The sequence below is a fragment of the Varanus komodoensis genome, unplaced genomic scaffold, assembly GCF_004798865.1.
Source record: "Varanus komodoensis strain SLA01 unplaced genomic scaffold, ASM479886v1 scaffold3, whole genome shotgun sequence".
Classification (NCBI taxonomy): domain Eukaryota; kingdom Metazoa; phylum Chordata; class Lepidosauria; order Squamata; family Varanidae; genus Varanus; species Varanus komodoensis.
In genome coordinates this window covers 2,803,552-2,822,051 of record NW_025335761.1, presented here as the reverse complement: position 1 = coordinate 2,822,051, position 18,500 = coordinate 2,803,552, and the positions used below count along the sequence as shown (strand labels likewise).

General features: G+C 41.6%; 1 protein-coding gene across 1 annotated transcript in view; it reads left to right on the top strand.

The window, feature by feature from the left end:
- The window catches only part of LOC123026375 (actin, alpha cardiac muscle 1-like), a 30,695-nt gene extending 15,149 nt beyond the window's left edge, over positions 1-15,546 (top strand). Inside the window, exons 5-9 of the mRNA XM_044435918.1 lie at positions 5,599-5,683; positions 9,135-9,296; positions 12,493-12,684; positions 13,046-13,227; positions 15,270-15,546. Coding sequence (XP_044291853.1) covers positions 5,599-5,683; positions 9,135-9,296; positions 12,493-12,684; positions 13,046-13,227; positions 15,270-15,413 — 765 coding nt within the window. The 3' untranslated portion in view covers positions 15,414-15,546. The remainder of the gene's footprint in view (positions 1-5,598; positions 5,684-9,134; positions 9,297-12,492; positions 12,685-13,045; positions 13,228-15,269) is intronic.
- Positions 15,547-18,500: the final 2,954 nt, after the last annotated feature.

Sequence of the window (18,500 nt, the reverse complement as noted above, 5' to 3'; positions counted from 1 at the left end):
AGCCAGCACGACCAGGGGCAAGGATGTTGGAAGTTGTAGTCAAATATGAAATTGCTCATCTTTTTACAAAAGTTATATAGCACGTCCCTAAGATCAGCCTGTGTACCGGATGACTGGAGAACAGCAATATAACATCAACATTTAAAAATGGGTCCAGGTGGGAATCTGGGAAATTACAGGCTGCTTAGCTTAACATCTGTTACAGGTAAATTGGTTGAAAAAAATATTAAAGACAAAATTAACAAGCATATAAAAGCACAAGAGAAAGAATCAACATAGCTTCTGGAACATGGATGGTAAGGTGTCTCACTAATTTTCTACAGTTCTTTGAGCGTGTCGGTAAACAAGTCTTACCAAAGACTTTGGGAAAACTTAGCAGTAGTGCAGTAAGTGGCAAGGTCTACTTATGGATCAGTACTTGATTAAAAAACAGGAAGCCAAGAATAGAAATAGAAATAGTAAATTCTTCCAGTGGAGGATGAGGATATGGGGCTCTGTAAGAGGAGCACTGCTCTTCAACTTATTTGTAAATTATCTGGAGTACAGAGTGAGCAGGGTTGTGGTCCCATTTGCTGGTGATACCAAACTATTTAGTGTGATTGAAACCAAAAGGGATTGTGAAAGGCTCCAAAAACCAGACTGGGAGAACAGGAAATAAAATAGCAAATGTGGGCCAGTGAAAGCAAATGTAAAGTGATGGACACTGGGACAAAAAAATCCCAGTGAAATATAAGCCTGTGAGATCTGGGCTAAAGGTGGCTGATCAAGAAAGATATCTTGGAGTTGTGCTGGGCGGCTGGACAAAAAAATGACAACCCAGTGACTGCTGTGAAAGTAAACCTGGGCAGGAAGGTGCTATCACACTTATTTCTGACTTGTAGGTCCTGCTGTGAACAGAATGCTGGACTAGATGGACACTCAGGCAGATCCAGCATGACTCTTATTATGCTCCTATGTTAGTTTAATAAAATCTGGGTACCCGCAGTGGGAACCACTATGTTATAGCAAAAAAGTTGCAAGGATTGTGGTTTTATTGGTAAGCTAAACATGCCAAGAGGCTGACAGCCACACAACACAGCTTCAGCAAAAACAGGTCCTGCCAGACAAACCTTGTGGAATTCTATGACAAGGTTTCGAGATGGCTAGATGGAGGGGATGCAGTGCATGTGGTATACCTGGATTTCAGCAAGGCCTTTGACAAAGTGCCCCATGATATCCTGGTGGAGAAACTGAAGAGTTTTGGGATACACCAAAGCACTTTCTGGTGGATTAGGGCATAGTTGACTGACCGAAAGCAGAAGGTAACCATTAGTGGGGAATCATCGGGATGGCAGCCAGTGACAAGCGGGGTCCCCCAGGGCTCTGTCCTGGGGCCAATCCTGTTTAATCTTTTCATTAACGACATGGAAGAAGGGGTGAACAGTCTGCTGATCAAATTCGCAGATGACACTAAAACTGGGGCAGTGACCACAACTGAGGAGCAGGTACTCCAGATCCAAAAGGATCTGGACAGACTATGGAAGTGGGCAGGAGACAACAGGATGGCATTTCATGTGGATAAGTGCAAGGCCTTGCACTTGGGGCACAGGAACAGGTGTCATAAGTACAGGTAAGGGGACGAGTGGCTGGAGAGCAGCACTTGTGAAAGGGACCTCAGGCTGCTGGTTGACTGCAGGCTGAACATGAGTCAACAGTGTGAGGCGGTGGTCAAGAGGGCAAACACCACCCTTGGTTGCATAGCCAGAAGTGTGGCTTCCAGATCAAGAGAGGTTTTACTACCACTCTATATGACTCTGGTGCCCCTGCAACTGGAGTATTGTGCTCAGTTTTGGGCCCCTCATTACAGAAAGGATATAGCCAGGTTAGAGTGAGTGCAGCTTTGGGCCACAAGGTTGGTGGCCGGTTTGCAGGGGATGCCGTATAAGGCGAGACTGAGGGAACTGGGTCTCTTCATCCTGGAGAAGAGGAGACTCAGAGGGGATCTGTTGGCAACATACAGGTATGTGAGGGGATGTCACATGGAGATGGGTAGAGACCTGTTCTGCCCTGCAGAGGAAGGCAGGACGTGCTCCAACGGAGCAAAGCTCAGGGAACCAAGGTTCCATTTAGATGCCAGGAAGCACTTCCTGACAGTTAGGACCCTGAGGGTGTGGAATGGGCTTCCATGAGAGGTCGTTGAAGCCCCATCAGTGAGGGTGTTCAAAGATATGCTGGACATGCACATGCTGGGCATGTCGTGAGCGGAGCCGGCTGGAGCCGGGGTCGGACTAGATGGCCCGGGAGACCCCTTCTGACTCACTCTGTTTCTATGTTTCTAAATCCGTCTTTTCCATTAAGCAATGATAAATCTATTTGCATTTTAGTTTTTAACAAGGGCTATTTATTTAGAACCAAATTAAATCTTTCACTGTGGATGAAATACTAGCCATTTGTAAAAAATGTGGAATCCTGACATTATAGGAAAAATCTTTCTAATTTCTTACTTTAGCAAAAAGAACTAAATACAGGGAGAACATTAAAAAGTACCTCCTAGATCATAATAATCTAGCTTTCCCCAGCTTAGATCCCACCAGACGTTTTGACCCGTAATACCCATCATCCTGGACCTTGGTGATGATGGCTGAGACTTATCAGAATATATGCAAAAGCATTAGGATTTGCACTGGGGAAAGCGGATTGGATCCCTCATGGCCAAATGTCCTTTCAGGGACATGCTCTGTGCCTCTCCACATGAAGCACACATTGCCCTTACGATTCCCCACTTATGTAGTTTGCAGGTGCTTTACACAAGCTCACCCACCCCCGGGGCCTCTTTTGTACTTTGCAGCCATTTCCATGACATTTTTCTTTCTTAGATTATCTAGATTGTGCTATCATTCTGGAAATCACCTGTGGGAAGCTTGTGTATTAGCAATTCTGCTCTACACTAGCGCCACCTATTGCTTTTCTGATGGTATATATAGAAGGAAAAGAAAGAAAAACCCTAGTGAAAAGACGTGTAAAGGAGCCACCAATCTTAATCCTGTGCAGAACCCAGAAGCAGAAACCTCAGGAAAGTGGCAGGCTGACAGCCTCACATAGAGAAATCCACAAACAGAGCATGTTGTTTGTTCTCAGACTCTGATGTTTAGACGTATACAGCCTTGGCACAATTTCACCACTTTCTTGGTAGAAAGATATGGGTCAAATCCAATCCATCAACCAATCACTCAATCAAAATGATTTCCTCCTTCAAAGCTATCCAAACTTTGCTGTCAGTAGAAGCAAATTCTATAAAGGTGAAATCCTATGCAATTTTAGACAGAAAAAAAATGTCCACATCACCCAGCATTTGTAGGCCTTTATTCTGTGCATAAGCTTGCAGCTTAATTATATGTTATGTGAACTTTCTTTTGTCTGATTTGACCCTAAACACTCTAGCAATGTGTGAGTTTAGCTCAGTCCTTTCTATCCATAGTAATAATACAGTACTGACATGTGTTGTAATCCGCAACTGTCCTCCTTTTTCGAAACTAAAAAATCCCAAATCTTTTGTCTTTCCTGACAAGGAAGGTCCTTCAACACCTTTATTTACTGCAACATGAACATAAGAAGTTCCATGCTAGAGCAGAGCAAAGGTCTATCCAGTCCAGCAGCCTGTTCACATAGTGGTCAACCAAGTGCCCACTGGTACCCATGAGGAGAGTAAGAATGCAACAGTACCCTCCTGCCCTAGTTCTCCAGCCACTGGTGCATACAGATATACTACCTCTGATACTGGAGGTAGCATATATAGCCATCAGGACTAGTAGCTTAATCCATTTTAAAGCTACCCTAATGGTATCCATCACTGCATCTCGTGAAAGTGCATTTTGCAGCTTCACTCTGCACTGTTCACTCTTCCACCAGTCAGCTTTATGGGATAGCATTGTTGGAGAAGGAGACCACACCATACATACTTCTGTACATCTCTACCCCATCTCTATTTACACATCTTTTTTCCTAGGTTAACCCTTCCCAGCTGTTATAACCTTTCCTCATAGAGGAGTTGCTCCAACCCCCTGATAATTTTAGTTGCAGTTTTGGGCACCTTTACCCACTCTACAATATCATTTTTTGTACTGTGTGGTGACCAGAACAGTGCAAAATGTTCTAAGTGAGGGCACACCATAGATTTGTATAAGGGGAGCATGATCTTGTCCGTTGTGTTTTCAACTCCTCTTCTAATCATGGCTAACATGGAGCTGGCCTCTTCACAGCAGCCATTCATTGGGTCAACATTTTCATTGAGCTGATAAGCACAGCCTCAAGGTCTCTTTCTTGGTCAGTCACCTCTAGCTCAGATCCTGTCAACCTATATACTTGCCACTTCATAAACACACTTGCTTCTTCTCCTTAAGCCAAAGTTGAGTCTGAGAACCTAGCATCACATCACCTCAGAGATGTCAGGGTCATGCAAAAGCAAAAAAAAAAAAAAAAAAAAAAATCCCGTGGGGGCAAACGGTTTTGTTTTCTTTCTTTTAATCAGGACACCAGCACACAGAAAAGGAGAGGAATAATTTTTCTCCCTGCCACGATCTTGGGTCGAGGGGAACTATTCTTATTTGTTGCTGGAGATTTTGCTTTGCTCAGAATGCAGTGGGAGAAGGCGAAAACATCTCCAAATGCATGGTTTTTAAAAGTGAATGCAGGGGAGCTCACATTAGTATTGATTGTTTAAAGATCTGATGGTGCTGCAAGTGACACATTTAACTGAATCAGGAGTTAGGCTCCCTTACTAGACCGATTTGCAGCATCATGTCATATCTTTGACATGATAGGAAAAAGTTCTCCTGTTTCCTAGTTGGGGTTGTGGGCTTGACAAGTTTTCCTCAGTGGGGCATCTTCTCGAATAGCCTCATCGACTCCACATTGCTGTTGCCTATTCAGTTGCAGTGTCCATCCGGGCCGGATATTCCCAAAATGATGACTTTCGGGTGTGTTGGGCTACAGCTCCAAGATCTTTGGCCAAGGTAGCTGGGGCTGTGGGGAGTTGTAGTCCAACGTACCAGGCAAGCGGCATGTCGCACAAGGCTGCTCTCGGCCAAAGCCACAGCCCTGCTGTGCCACTGGGTTTCCTGCAGAGATGTGGGTTTTGTCAGCATTGTTGTGCCATCTAGTGTCACTGTGGAAATCTTGATGTAGGGAAGAACTCCTAGAACCTACAAAGAATTCCATTAAAGGTCCTTTTTTCTTCTGTTTGAATAATTATGACAGCATTTTGGACTGTAATCCTTTAGCTTAGAGACTTGGAGTGTAAACATGTAATTACATTATTGTTTAATCAGTAATATAAAAGCACAGTTTGCAGAATCAGACAACTGAGTTTGGAGCTTCTGAGCAGCCATGTTCTTAGTCTTTTTACATAAAGAGTGAATGAGTTAGAAGTCCCTTAACTATCAGGTGGCTTATTACAGCAACATTTGAGGGTTATTTCTTGTGGAAATTATAAGTGCTTTGAACAGATATAACTACACATATTGTGTTGCTGGGAAGAGTAATTATTTGAAAATTGGGAAAATAACATCACAACCTCCTCTTTTTGTGGAGAATCTAAGACCCTCACATTCTTATTTACAGATCATGTTTGAGACATTCAATGTACCAGCAATGTACGTGGCCATTCAGGCAGTTCTCTCTCTGTATGCATCTGGTCGAACTACTGGTAAGTTTGGATTGGTGGCTTTAACTTTTTGGAGGTGGGTTAGCTTGCTTATTTAATGAACCATTTCCACACCTCGACCTTATTCCATAAATGTATACTGCTGTCTAACACCTCGAACACTGTTTTCCTCCACATAGTTTTCAACCATTCAAGATCTTTTGATAAGTTCCTACCATGCCTTCTTCTAGATAAAGCTTTATTCTGCAGCTGCTGTAGTTTACCAGTGTTTTATAGAATCATAGAATAGTAGAGTTGGAAGGGGCCAGTAAGATCATTGGGTAAAACCCCTGCTCAGTGCCAGTGGTGTCAGCCTCTTGTGTCTCACCTACGCTTTCCAACTTCTTTTTCCTTTCCTTTTTTTTGTTTTAAGCAAGGAAAATGCAGAATGTTTGGAAACACAAAACAGCCACCATCCACTAGTGGTGTCATTTTATTTTGTTCCACTATGCCATAGTGCCACCCAGGGAGGCTTCCAAGTAATAGCACAGAAAACCAAAAGGCGGTGCAATTTGATCTCCATAGGAATAGGTTTGTACATCCCCATCTGCCCTTTTCTACATTAAGATAAAAACATTGCTAGGTATTACAAGGAGTCTTCATCTATATGGTGTGGGAAGGCACAGCTGCCTGTGTAGGAGCTTGCACACTGAAGAGTTTTGAACTTTTGAGCTTGCTCAAGTGCAGCAAGAGAAGAGTTTATCTACTTTTAACAACAGCGACAACAACAATCAACAATAATACAGAACAAATGCTGCCCTTGCAGAAGGTACTCAGATTTGGAAGAGGCACTTATAAACTCTGTCCAGGTAGTGGTCTACCAAACCTGGGCAATATTCACTGAGGAGGTTCATGATGAGAAATGAGGGCTTGTCAGGGGATAGGAGCTCTACCAGAGGGGAGAAAAATGTGATATCTGATACATCCAATGTGTCAGATGTAGTAAACCGTATTAAAAGGCAAGGAAAATGGGTGTGTAAGGATCCTATTTTGATCCTGCAAAGAACCCAAAAGCGGTAGCAGAGGATTGAAAATCCTTAACTAGAAAACCTCCCTATCAATTTAATGTAGGGAGGCTTTTGTATTAAATATCTGTTCTGGGTGGAAAAAAGTTGCTATATCAGATATGGAAGAGGATATTCTTTAGAGCAATTCACCTCCAGTAAATAGCCATTTGTAACATGGTCTATAGATGAATCAGAACTCCTAATGAGTTACACTCTTATCTGCTCCCATTAAACAAGTCGGTCAAATGAAATGAAGCCAAACATTAAGGCACTTTTCAGTACAAGAGGAAAACATTTGCATATTGGGGAAATTTCCTTAATTAGTTGTTAGCTTGCTAAAGGAAGCAAAGAATTTCACATGCATAAGTAAATGTATTGAAATGCTTTGTGTGTGTGTGTGTGCATGTGTGAAAACTGCATTTAAAACTACCAATTGTTAAGCACTAAGCCTCACCTTTAGGAAATATCCCTTGATGGAAATTTGCCATGTGGAAATTTGCATATGTATGCATGGAAGGGATGAGAAAATAACAAAACTCAATCTTTTAATTATTTTTAACTGCTTAATACATCCTGGCCAAATATGGCAGATTTGTTCCTGCACAAAGAGGTACAAATCCACATGTTGACTGAATCTCTATCCCTAGTGCACACAAGTAAGATCAAGGAGTTGAGGGAATATAGAAAGGAACAGAGGGATGGGAAAAATGGAATTCTCAGGGAAAGGAAAAGACCTAAGGAAGGAGTAGATAAACCAAGTGTAGAGGAAAAAATGTGAAGCCAGAGAGAAGTCAGATGAAGAGAGTGGAAAACCTACACTTCATGGCACTGGTCCTGGTATTAGCCCTGGCATCTGGAGCTTCCTGCACTGTCTAAACTGGGGAATGGCTCCAGATAAATGTGTTATACTACCTAGCAGGCCATACCTGATGAGAGCATGTCCAGCCTGTAAGGCTGTTGGCAATTTTTTTACTTCACATCCATCTAGTGCATGGATAAGAGCAGCGGGCAGAGCCAGAAACAAGTGACGGGAACAGAGCTTATCAAACCTCAGTGAGACTGTAGCGAACACTTTCTGTCCCTTGCTGTGGCTGGTGTGGACAGATACTGTCGCGGCGGGACGCTCCTGGGCTTGTGTAGTTTTGCAGACTGAAGAATCTGTGCAGCAAAGTGAGTGTGGGAGCAGTGCTGACCCCGCTGCCGCCATATCGCTCTTCATCACCTACCCTGCTTCCTTCTGCTCAACAGAACCTCTGGAGGAAAGCAGAGGCCATGGAAGAAGCAAATGCATGCACCACAGCAGCACATAAATCCACCAGCTGTGTATTCCTTAGAGCACGTGTGACAATTACACCATTCACATATGTGCACTAAGCAGACATAATTTCCCTTGGCTTTGACACAAAACACGCCAGTTTTACCATAAACTCCTGATAACTGGCCCAGAAATGGGAAAAACGAGGAACTGTGGTGCAGCAGTCAGTGTCAGGCTGGGTCTTGGGAGATCCTGATTCTAGTCCTTCCTTGGTCATGAAACTTACTGAGTGACTTTGGGCCAGCCATAAACTCTAAGCTTAATCTACCTCACAGGGTGGTTGTGAGGATAAAATGGAGGATCCTTAAGCTGACTTGGGTTTCCTGCAAGAGGAAAAAAGGTAGAGTAAAATGTGATGTGATGCAATGTTACAGTAATAGTAATATCAAACTTGCCTATGATGTTTTCTTTTCTGGCTGGCGAGCAACCCTGCCAGCTGGGTGCATGACTGCTGTTGGCAAACTCATTTAGTCCAGAATGAAGACGTTTATCACTAGCAACAGATGCAGAGTTGCAGACTGGGGCTAAGAACATAAAATCATTTTATTATTATTTTTAGTGGCTATAGTTAGGGAATGCCAGAGCACACTTTAAAGCTGCACTCTGCCCTGTGCAGCCACTGTTGCAGAAATGCTTAAGGCCCCCCTGCCTAGCTTAGCTGCCCAGTGCCCTTGGGATCTCTGCAGGCGATGTCCACACATGGGCGCTTTTACAGCAGCATATGCTGCTGTTCCGTTTTGTTCCATAAAAAGTCTGCATTTTGGTGGCAAATCTGTATGTTTCTACATCAGCATCTGGGATTCTCTCTTTAGATGTATGTGAGAAAGCTACAGAAATGTAGGATGATTATCATTAGCATCTGTTCAGACATACAATACTGTGTAATTTCTGCCTCTTTCATGTTTCTGCAGAGGGCAGTTGCTTCTTTGCATGGGCCAGCTATTTTCTCTTGCAAGGAGGAGAGTTCCACTTAGTATGGAGACAATAGGGATTGTCCTTTCCAGTCTCCCTTTTCAAGTCCTCTTGCTGTCAAAGACTTTAATTTGTGCCAATGGGTAGATTGGAAGGCTGGAGCAGGGTGAGATTACTGAGAAGAATGCTGACGCTTTTTCATTTTCTTCCTCTGTCCTAGGAATAGTGCTGGACTCAGGGGATGGTGTCACACATAATGTACCTATATATGAAGGTTATGCTTTGCCGCATGCTATCATGAGACTGGATCTGGCTGGCAGAGATCTCACTGACTATCTCATGAAAATTCTCACAGAGAGAGGATATTCTTTTGTTACAACTGGTAATCAGCATTTTTCTTACAGATCATGCATTTATTTCATTTACAGCCAGCCCACTCTGCCACTTCCTGTTAAACAAATATCATTGTGTGAAACATCTCTTTTCATTGCAACAATTCCACTGAAATGTACCAACATGATGTTGTTTTAAAAACTGTCGAAATAATATATAGGCACACAGTAAGTGCTTCGATTTAGCAGAAGTCGCTTAAGAATTTAAGGATTACAACCCTTTTCATTAATGAAAAATGATCAGAGACTCTTTTGCAGATACACTTGAATTCAAAATCACACCACCAAATAAAAAAGAAATAAAAACCTAAAAGCTGGAACGAAAACACATTTAATGTTAACCTGCTCAAGGAGCCATCTCTCTTTCCCAAACCCAGTCCTCCCATAAGATGGGAATCTCATTCAGGTTAATGGTTGAATTCACTTTGAATAGGCTATTGGGGGTGCATTCCAGTACAGGTGGAGTGAAAGGAAGTTTTGGAGGCCAAAACGTAAAGGTCTTACTGTCACTAACTAAGCCCTCAGAGAGAGGTGCCACTTTTTCAGAATGTGGAAAAAGGCTTAAAATCAGCAAACAAGCCTCAGCAGTCGGGTGAAAGAGGGTAGGCCGAAGGAAGAGGACAACTATCTGGGCAGCCCAGAAGGGGCAAATTTGGCTCTAGGCTTCTCAACTGCTTTAGCCAGAGATAGGCTCAAATTGAAAAAGAATAAAGCTTTATCCAAGGCATTAGGGTTCAGTCCACAGACATATGCTAAGGTACAGGCTTATACTGCAGGGCTGCAAATATGCCACTAATTGTAGTTGGCAATACAAATTAAGTACAACTATCAAATCCCCAAGAGCTCCAATTTCATTTTTAATAAGTTTCTAAGCTTGATGTTTGCAAAGAAACTCTTTCAAGGGGGAGTAGTTTCTGCCAATGGCTCTGAAATAGCAAAGTACTTAAATATGTGAATGGAGAAAAGAGAAGGACCACCTTAGAGCTTCCTGTCCTTTTTCCTTATGGCAGTCAACCATTAGAAGCAGGTCCCATCACTGGTTAATCTAACCCTATTACACACACAACAGAATAGAAATACAACCCTAGAACGTATGCTATGCTCACAAGGGATTGATCTAGTGACATACAAAACTTACTTTAATATACTATCCATATGACGCATTACAATCAAATAGATAAAGCTTCTCAATTAACTTTTAATAAAATATTAACAGTATTTATTTAAATGTTTATAGCCTTATATTTCACCTTTAAAAGAAATCATATTCCAGAGCATCTACCAAGAGGTGAAATTAATGCTAACTCTCTCAAATGGAATTTTAATAGGAAAAGTCACCAGGATAATTTCAGAATGATTTGAAACATTAGGATTTGTTTGCTTGTTTGGTAAAATAATTTCGTTTAATTAACTTCTTTTTTTGCACATTTGTTGACCAATGATATGTTCAAGTAAGTTCATTGGTATAAATCTGTGTGTGTTGACTGGTTTGGTCACACATGTTTTTCATATCTTGATAGATGATACCTCACAGCCATTGACTGTGGCTGCCCATAAACCTCCAATCTCAGAGGATTGTGGACACAGAATAGAAGGCTGGAGGAGTGCTATGTATCTCTTGTTTTACTTCTTGTTCTTGGGTAAACTGTCATATATTTGAAAATCCGTATTTAGAAAAGGCCTTTGTTAGGCCAATTAAGGCTGCAATCCAGTATATATCTGGGAGAAAGTCCCATGAATTCCTTCTCTGTTGATATACATAGGATTGTACTATGAAAGTCACAAAATAATGTGGAAGCAGCAACCTGCCAGAATTCTTTAGCAAGCAAGTTGATGATCAAAGCAAAACAGGGTGGAAATGAAAAATGTAGCTGATGTTCTAGACATGGAATTGGCATCTAGTTACAGGAATAAGATGAAATTAATAAGTAAACAGCAGACCTTAAATGTCAGTTTCTGCCAGGTGCTGTGAGAGCTTTAGGTTGCCCCTGAGATCCTCCCAAACATTCTCCATTCCATACACTCAATGGCTGAGCTCCTGCTTCTGAAAATATAACACTAAGCTGTTAATAAAAGAATAAAAGCAGAGAAAAACTACTCTTTTATTAAACTTTTATTAATGAAGCTGAAGATAATTTTAGATGGTGCACTAAATATACAAAAAGCCAGCAGACATGAAATTGAACAGGTTTACCTAGTAGTGTAGAGGATGTACTCTCAGATTCAGGTGATATAAAAAACTTTTCCTTCAGTGAGAGATCCTGTGGTTGTATAACTTAATCCAATATTCTTCAAGTCACACACACAAAAACATAGGCAGCAATAGGAAAAATGCCCATATCCACATCTGGATATTATTTTTATTAAGAGAGTGAGCAGAACAGTCCTGTGGTCCCAAAAGATACTTTGATTCCCAGATTTAAGCTCAGAAAAGAGCTCTGGGGATCATCCCCTCCCACCCGTTGCAGCCTGCACAGAAAGAACCACACCGGCTACTTCTCTTAGGGCAAAAGTAGTGAGCTCAGTTAAGGGGGTGGCAGGCCAGGGAGGGGAATAAACTGAGTCTCCCAGAACACAATGTACTCTGGCAGTGCTCCAGCCTCCTTTTTTCCCATCCAAAGCACTGAACCTAGAGCCAAAATTATCATAGCTGATTTGCAGGATGGGAGGAGTATGCATTGGGCCCTGCATTGGTTGCTCACTCCAGGTTCAGAGGCTTATGGGCAATCCACCTCTGTGCTCCACCTGAACTGCGCATGATGGCCAACTCCAGAAGCCTCCAAGTTTAGGTACTTATGGGCCTCCCAATGGCAATGTGCCCGAAAAATCGCCAATTAGTGTACATGCTTTGAGTTCTCCAGAACTCTTCATTGGGCAAGGTATTCCAAACCTTTGGTTACAGTAGACTTCAGTGAAACAACACATTAAAACTAATGCACACTCTTTCAGATATTATATTTACCCTATATATGAAAATAAAAACTTGCTAGGAATGGCAAGTTTAGGAAGCATGCCGTTCAATTTAATGAAAAACTTAGGTGTTGTTCTGAGCTGCCTACTTAGAAGTGGGTTGCAGGACAAGACGATTTTGCCCCCTCATCAGAGCTGGGGAAGGTCATGTAGCAAACACAGTAAGTATGATAAATCAATCAACAGCCCTTCTTACCCTTCACTTGATTTTCACAGCGGAGCGTGAGATTGTGCGCGATATAAAGGAAAAGCTGTGCTATGTCGCTCTGGACTTTGAGAATGAAATGGCTACTGCGGCTTCCTCCTCTTCCCTGGAAAAGAGCTATGAACTTCCCGATGGCCAAGTCATCACTATTGGCAATGAACGCTTTCGATGCCCGGAAACTCTCTTTCAGCCATCATTTATAGGTAGGCTGTTTTCCTAAACTAGCATAGCTGAATGGAACAGGGCTAAAACAGGTTCCCGTGCTGTTATACATTATTTTAAAATATCCTAAGAATACCATGAATGCCTTCTTATGAATGTAGACAGTACTATTCTGCTGCCCCACTCAACCATGATGCACTAATCAGATTAGAGGATAACACCTGAATAGGACTGGTGTTTATGAGATTCTGTTGTTTTCATAAACTGAATCACAGCCATTGCTAGTAACAATATCATGACTATCTCATTTCTGACTGCTTTCTACTCATCGGAATTAAAGAGAAGGTAAAAGTGGCTAAAAATCATTGATTAATTAGTCCATATAATTTTATTTCTTCCTAGGAATGGAGTCTGCTGGTGTCCATGAAACTACCTATAACAGCATAATGAAATGTGATATTGACATCCGTAAAGATCTCTATGCTAATAATGTGCTTTCTGGAGGAACTACCATGTACCCTGGCATTGGTGACCGAATGCAGAAAGAAATTACGGCTTTGGCTCCAAGTACCATGAAGATTAAGGTAAATGTTACATCCAGTGTTTGTGTAATAGACATTGACATAACATTCCAAAAGGATCTAGGATACAAAATGATGCTTCTCAAGCATTATGTGGCTTGCCCTTCTGAATTGTCCTTCCTCAGTTTCATAGATCTATTGATGGGTAACTAACCATACAGTGTAACAAGGGAATATCTGTGGTCAGATATCATGGGACAAATAGGCTATATCTATCACCATTGTGCCATGTTTTTGTGTTTCCTGGGGATTTCTGGTTGGATACTCTTGTAGGAAGAAACCTAAACTAGATGGAGGCTTAGACTACATTAATCTTGTTAAGTGTGAAACTGAATATTCTGAATGGATTTTGTGTTCTAGTGGCCAGTAGTATAAGAGGAAATCCTCCTCACACAGATTTGGTGGGTAGAGAGTTGCCACTGAATCACCTTGCTGTATGTAGGTTTAAGCTGTCAGTAGGTCTGAAATACATGGTCAGTCCATGCACCAAATGGTTCAAGGTTAATGACTACTTAGTGCTAATTTTAGAATAGCAGGTGCGCATCTTTCATTAAATAAAATGCTTTTTCGGGGTTGACACATGGATCTCTCCAGCTAATAAAGTGGCATAGCGGAGGGTACATGGAGCCTTTAATGGTGTCTGCCAGCTTATTTCATTTACAAAATGATATTATATGTTTATGTGAACACTAATGGTAGTCACCAAAAATATATGCAGGCATATAATGACATAAACCAAGACATGACACTACTCAGGTTTGTGAATAATGCACAAATGCCATAATGCAGAATTGGAACAGCAATGTTTTTTTTAATTGTCCAATTTTTATATGTCATGGAAGCCAATCTGTACAGAGCGGTTTTCTAAGGCAATGATGAACATTTATTTGATGCTATCCACCAGCAGCTTCCTAGGAAGTTGGTGCCCTGTAGATCTTGTTAGATTTCAGGACTGCTCTAAACAGATTCATTGCATTCTTATTTGGTAATTATTAGAGGATGGTAGCAATAAGAGATGATTCATCCTACCCTGTGTTGTCCTTTAATGGTCACATTCCTGTTTAACATGCATAAGAGACCAGAGACAAGACTGCATGTTAATAGGAGGCTGGATCAGGCATCTTGCATAAAGCCAGAACACTTGCACTGAAATCCACTTTGGGCTAGCTGAATGGAACTGAATTGGACTACCCACTTAAGATTCAGCAGGTCCTCTGACCTGGGAACATACAGAGACCTGTAACCACCCAGAGAGCTTCAGAAACCACCCAGAGAGCTTTGGCTACAGGGCGGTATAGAAATGAAATAAACAGCAACAATAATAATGACATTTGATGTCTCCATATAATTCAACAGGTGCAGATTGCAGCAGATTATTTCTTAACAGGGGAGTGTCAACAGGACCATAAAATACTAGTGGTGGAGCATCTATATTGCCGATTTGTATCCATTTTAAATCTAATTGATTTATGTAATATGTTCAAGAGCGTGCCACCTTTGCTGTATCCCACTATAGTTGTCAAGATCATCTTAGAATATTCTAATGATACCATATAGTGGAAGATCCACCATGTTGGATATCTGCACCAGACCCCAAGTCTGTATTTTTCAGAAGCATTATTAAACCATTTTATTTGAGATGGATTTTGTTTGCTGGAGCTAAAATGGTCAAGATGGGAATGAAAGTGGCAACTATGCTTGGTGTGAGTTTCAATGTCAGGAAGACTCTTCAGATGGGGAGGATGGGCCTTCAGAAACTGGGCCTCCAGATAGCATGATCGGAGAAATAGAGGGGGCTTACCTCAAGTTCACCCTCTCCAGGTGTTCAGGCGGACTCTGAGAATACCCAGGCTCTACTACTGCCGGGAGGCAAACAGGAGCTCCAGGAGCCAGCTGAATCTAGTATGACTCTTGGTCCCATTATGTGGGAAGGGCTAGCATTTTCTAGGTGGAACTAAATGGATGTCTCTAGCATTACTGAAAAGAGCGATATGTAACCTGATCTATGTTACATATTTCTTCATTTAAATTTCTCCTTCTTCTAGATGATTGCACCCCCAGAGCGTAAATATTCTGTTTGGATTGGAGGCTCCATTTTGGCTTCTCTGTCAACCTTTCAGCAAATGTGGATCAGCAAAGATGAATATGAAGAAGCTGGACCCTCCATTGTTCATCGCAAATGTTTTTGAATATACTTAAGATAAATCTTACAGTAAACTGTATGTTGTTTTTCTGCAGAATTTCTTTAGGGAGAATGCATAACTCATTGCTTATTCCAAGAACAAAAACAAACACCCCATAATAAAAGATTGTGTTGATCGAGTAGCTGTTGCCATTTTTGGATGGTCCAATGTATCTCTGATTTTCCATTTTGGTCACAGGGCACTGGAAATATAATAGCAACCACAGTTTAGAATTCCCTAGTACTGCAAGGACCTCAAACAAACTTTTTTGCGGGGGGGAGAAATTACTGTTTGCTGGAAGCTTCTCTGTATTCTTGGGCAGTGGATATAATGCTTCATACTCTATAACAAAGGGAAAATCAATGCAACTACATTTGAAATAAGGGGTTCAATATACACAACGTCCAAGGAACTCTGCATGGCTTTCATGAAAATAGTGATTTGCCCATGGCCAAGTGAACTTAATTGCTGTGTGAAGATCTGAAATGGAATTTGTCATATTACAAACCTGGCTACTACATTACAAGTTAGTTTTCCACTGTTGGGTTTATGCCTACAGCAGTCAATAAATTACTTCTCCTACTAAAGGGAGGAGGGCTTGGGCATTTGGCAGGCTAAGATTATCCACTGATGACTCAGAAGCATTCCTACTGTATTTATCGCCATTAGTTACTGTACTTTAGCAAATTTGTGTAACCCACCCTGCAAACCGCAGAGGTTTTCTTTAAGTGTTCAACTTAGACAAATCTTTCCAAAGGTGAAAAGGAAGTGTCGCTGTCTAGGAAGGCAATAAAGTGGAGGAGAAATTGACTACTGTCATTGCAGGATGTAATTGAGAAGTAGTATCATTAGCGAGGTTCAGAGGAACTATTGGATTTTTTGCTGGTCTTGCCAAGTGATTCTGTCACCCTTTCTGACAAGCCATCTTGCCATTTTTGCACATCACAACAAAACATCATGAAAACAAGTCACTTTGAACAACCAGTGGCTGGGTTTACATGACATGGCAATCCATCATTGATAAATAGTCAATGTGAATTGCCATCTTGTCCAGCCCAGAACCTTGTTTCAGGACAACAGGACACTGTGACAAGCCATGGCTTGTTCCAAGGATTGTTGGACAGTTCAAGGAGATTGCTCAAGGCACCCTCTTTTTGTAACTCTGTTTTGGGGCACTAATTTGGTTTCCTGATAGCTGTCAACAATCCAACAAGCAGGTTGGATGAGAGGGAGTGAATGAGACCACATGGGATGGAGTGCTTGATTCAATTATCTTTAGGTGTCTCAGAAGTTTATACAGTCTTTCTGATAGAAAATATACACAGACTGGATGGTATATGAGGGGAAATAGAAGCAGATATCATGTCTGGGAAATGCAAAGGAAATACAGCTCAAATTTCCTTTTCATTTATCCTATCCTATCCAGTCACCTTGTCAGAAATTTTTGACAGCTATCAAGGAACCACAGTAAGTGCCCCAAAAAAAGAGACAGAAAAAGCAGTGGCCTGAAGCTGTGTTTAGCTAATGACCAGCCTTACTTACTTTTACAGCTGTAACTGAGAAAGTAATAGACCAAATAAGGCTGCACAGCTCTGCAAGTCTGACCAAAGAATCATACAAAGTCATTTGCACTTTTTGATTTGTTTTAAACAAATGACTTCAGGTGCACTTCAACTCTTTGGGTAGAAATCAGCATTGGACAAAGAAAATGAGTCATGACTGAACTTGGCAAGAAACAAAAAGGGATCATGATCATCACGGGGATGGGGAAAACAATGTGAGCTGTACCACAGGGGATCGTGAGATGTCAAATGCAGGTTCAAAGTGAAAGTACAACTCACGAATCATTTGATAAGGGCACCATGGTTTGTCTCACAAAGAACTCACTGCCAAATAATAAGCCAAAGGTTCTCAGGATGACTTGCACATGATTAACAATTATGCTGAGTAAACTGAATTGGCTTTCAAGGTCAGAACAAGCCACTTTGAAAGAAGACATCAATCTAGGAACTCACTTCTTCAGAAAGAACTCGTTCTTTCAGCAGAAGCCTTTGCTTTATGTGGCCTACCTGAACCTGAAAAATCTAGGTCCAGGTCTCTGATGTTTAAAATGTAGGCCTTGCTTGGCATAAGTGAATTTTAGTTGCCTTGTTTATGCTAATAAAACAATAGAACTTTAGTTATTATCATCCTGGCCCCCTCTGCCAATCTTTCTGTCAGGAGAGTTTCCCAAAAGAGATGGATCAAAGTGTACACACACACACACTGCTGGTGTTATGTTCCCTCTCTTGGCCATACTCCTTATCAGCCTAGTACAATGGTGCCTTCACACCTGAAGTAGTTATGAACCTCTGCTTTGCAGGAATGTACTACCACTTTGGCACCTTCAAGTGGGGAAGAGACCTTGGTAAGTCAGGCAGAGATACCTATTATTATTAGTCATTATGCATTATTATTATTAGCACCAGCATACGTAATCAGTATACTCCTATGCTATGATTATAATGCAATTTAGAATGCTGTATGCATGTGCTATGCTTTGACTCATGGAACCTATATAAGTTTACCATTTTCTTTGTGCTCTTGTTTGGACTTTATGAGCTAACCCCTGCTTCAGCTGAGAGGGAGTTCCCTTGCATGCTATCCGCACTGTGTGCTCTGTTTACCTGCTAAAATCTTTGAAACCTGGCTAGTGTTTGGTGTGTTACAGAACAATAAACTGTTTTGATCATTGCAGGACGTTAAGCTGTTTGGCCAAGTTTGTTGGGTTGTTGAAGAACTTAAACCTGTCTTGAGTATCATCAAGAGGTTAAATTGGATTATCTAGTTAATGGGGCTGCTGTTTGGTGTCACTTCACAACACCCACCCTTTACTTGGCAAGCCTGGAGGATCAAAAGAACTGCCTCACCCATAGCTAGGGCTGAGGGTGATATACTCTGGCAGAATATTCCTGCTCACAGAATGGGGAAAAGAACTGGATTCTCTCCTCCCTCTGCATTTCTCACTTCTGGAAAAGTGAAAGATGAAGCAGTGGGGGTTGCAAAGGACAAGAGAAAGAGCAATGTTCACCAGCCGTTTCACCAGCAGAAGCA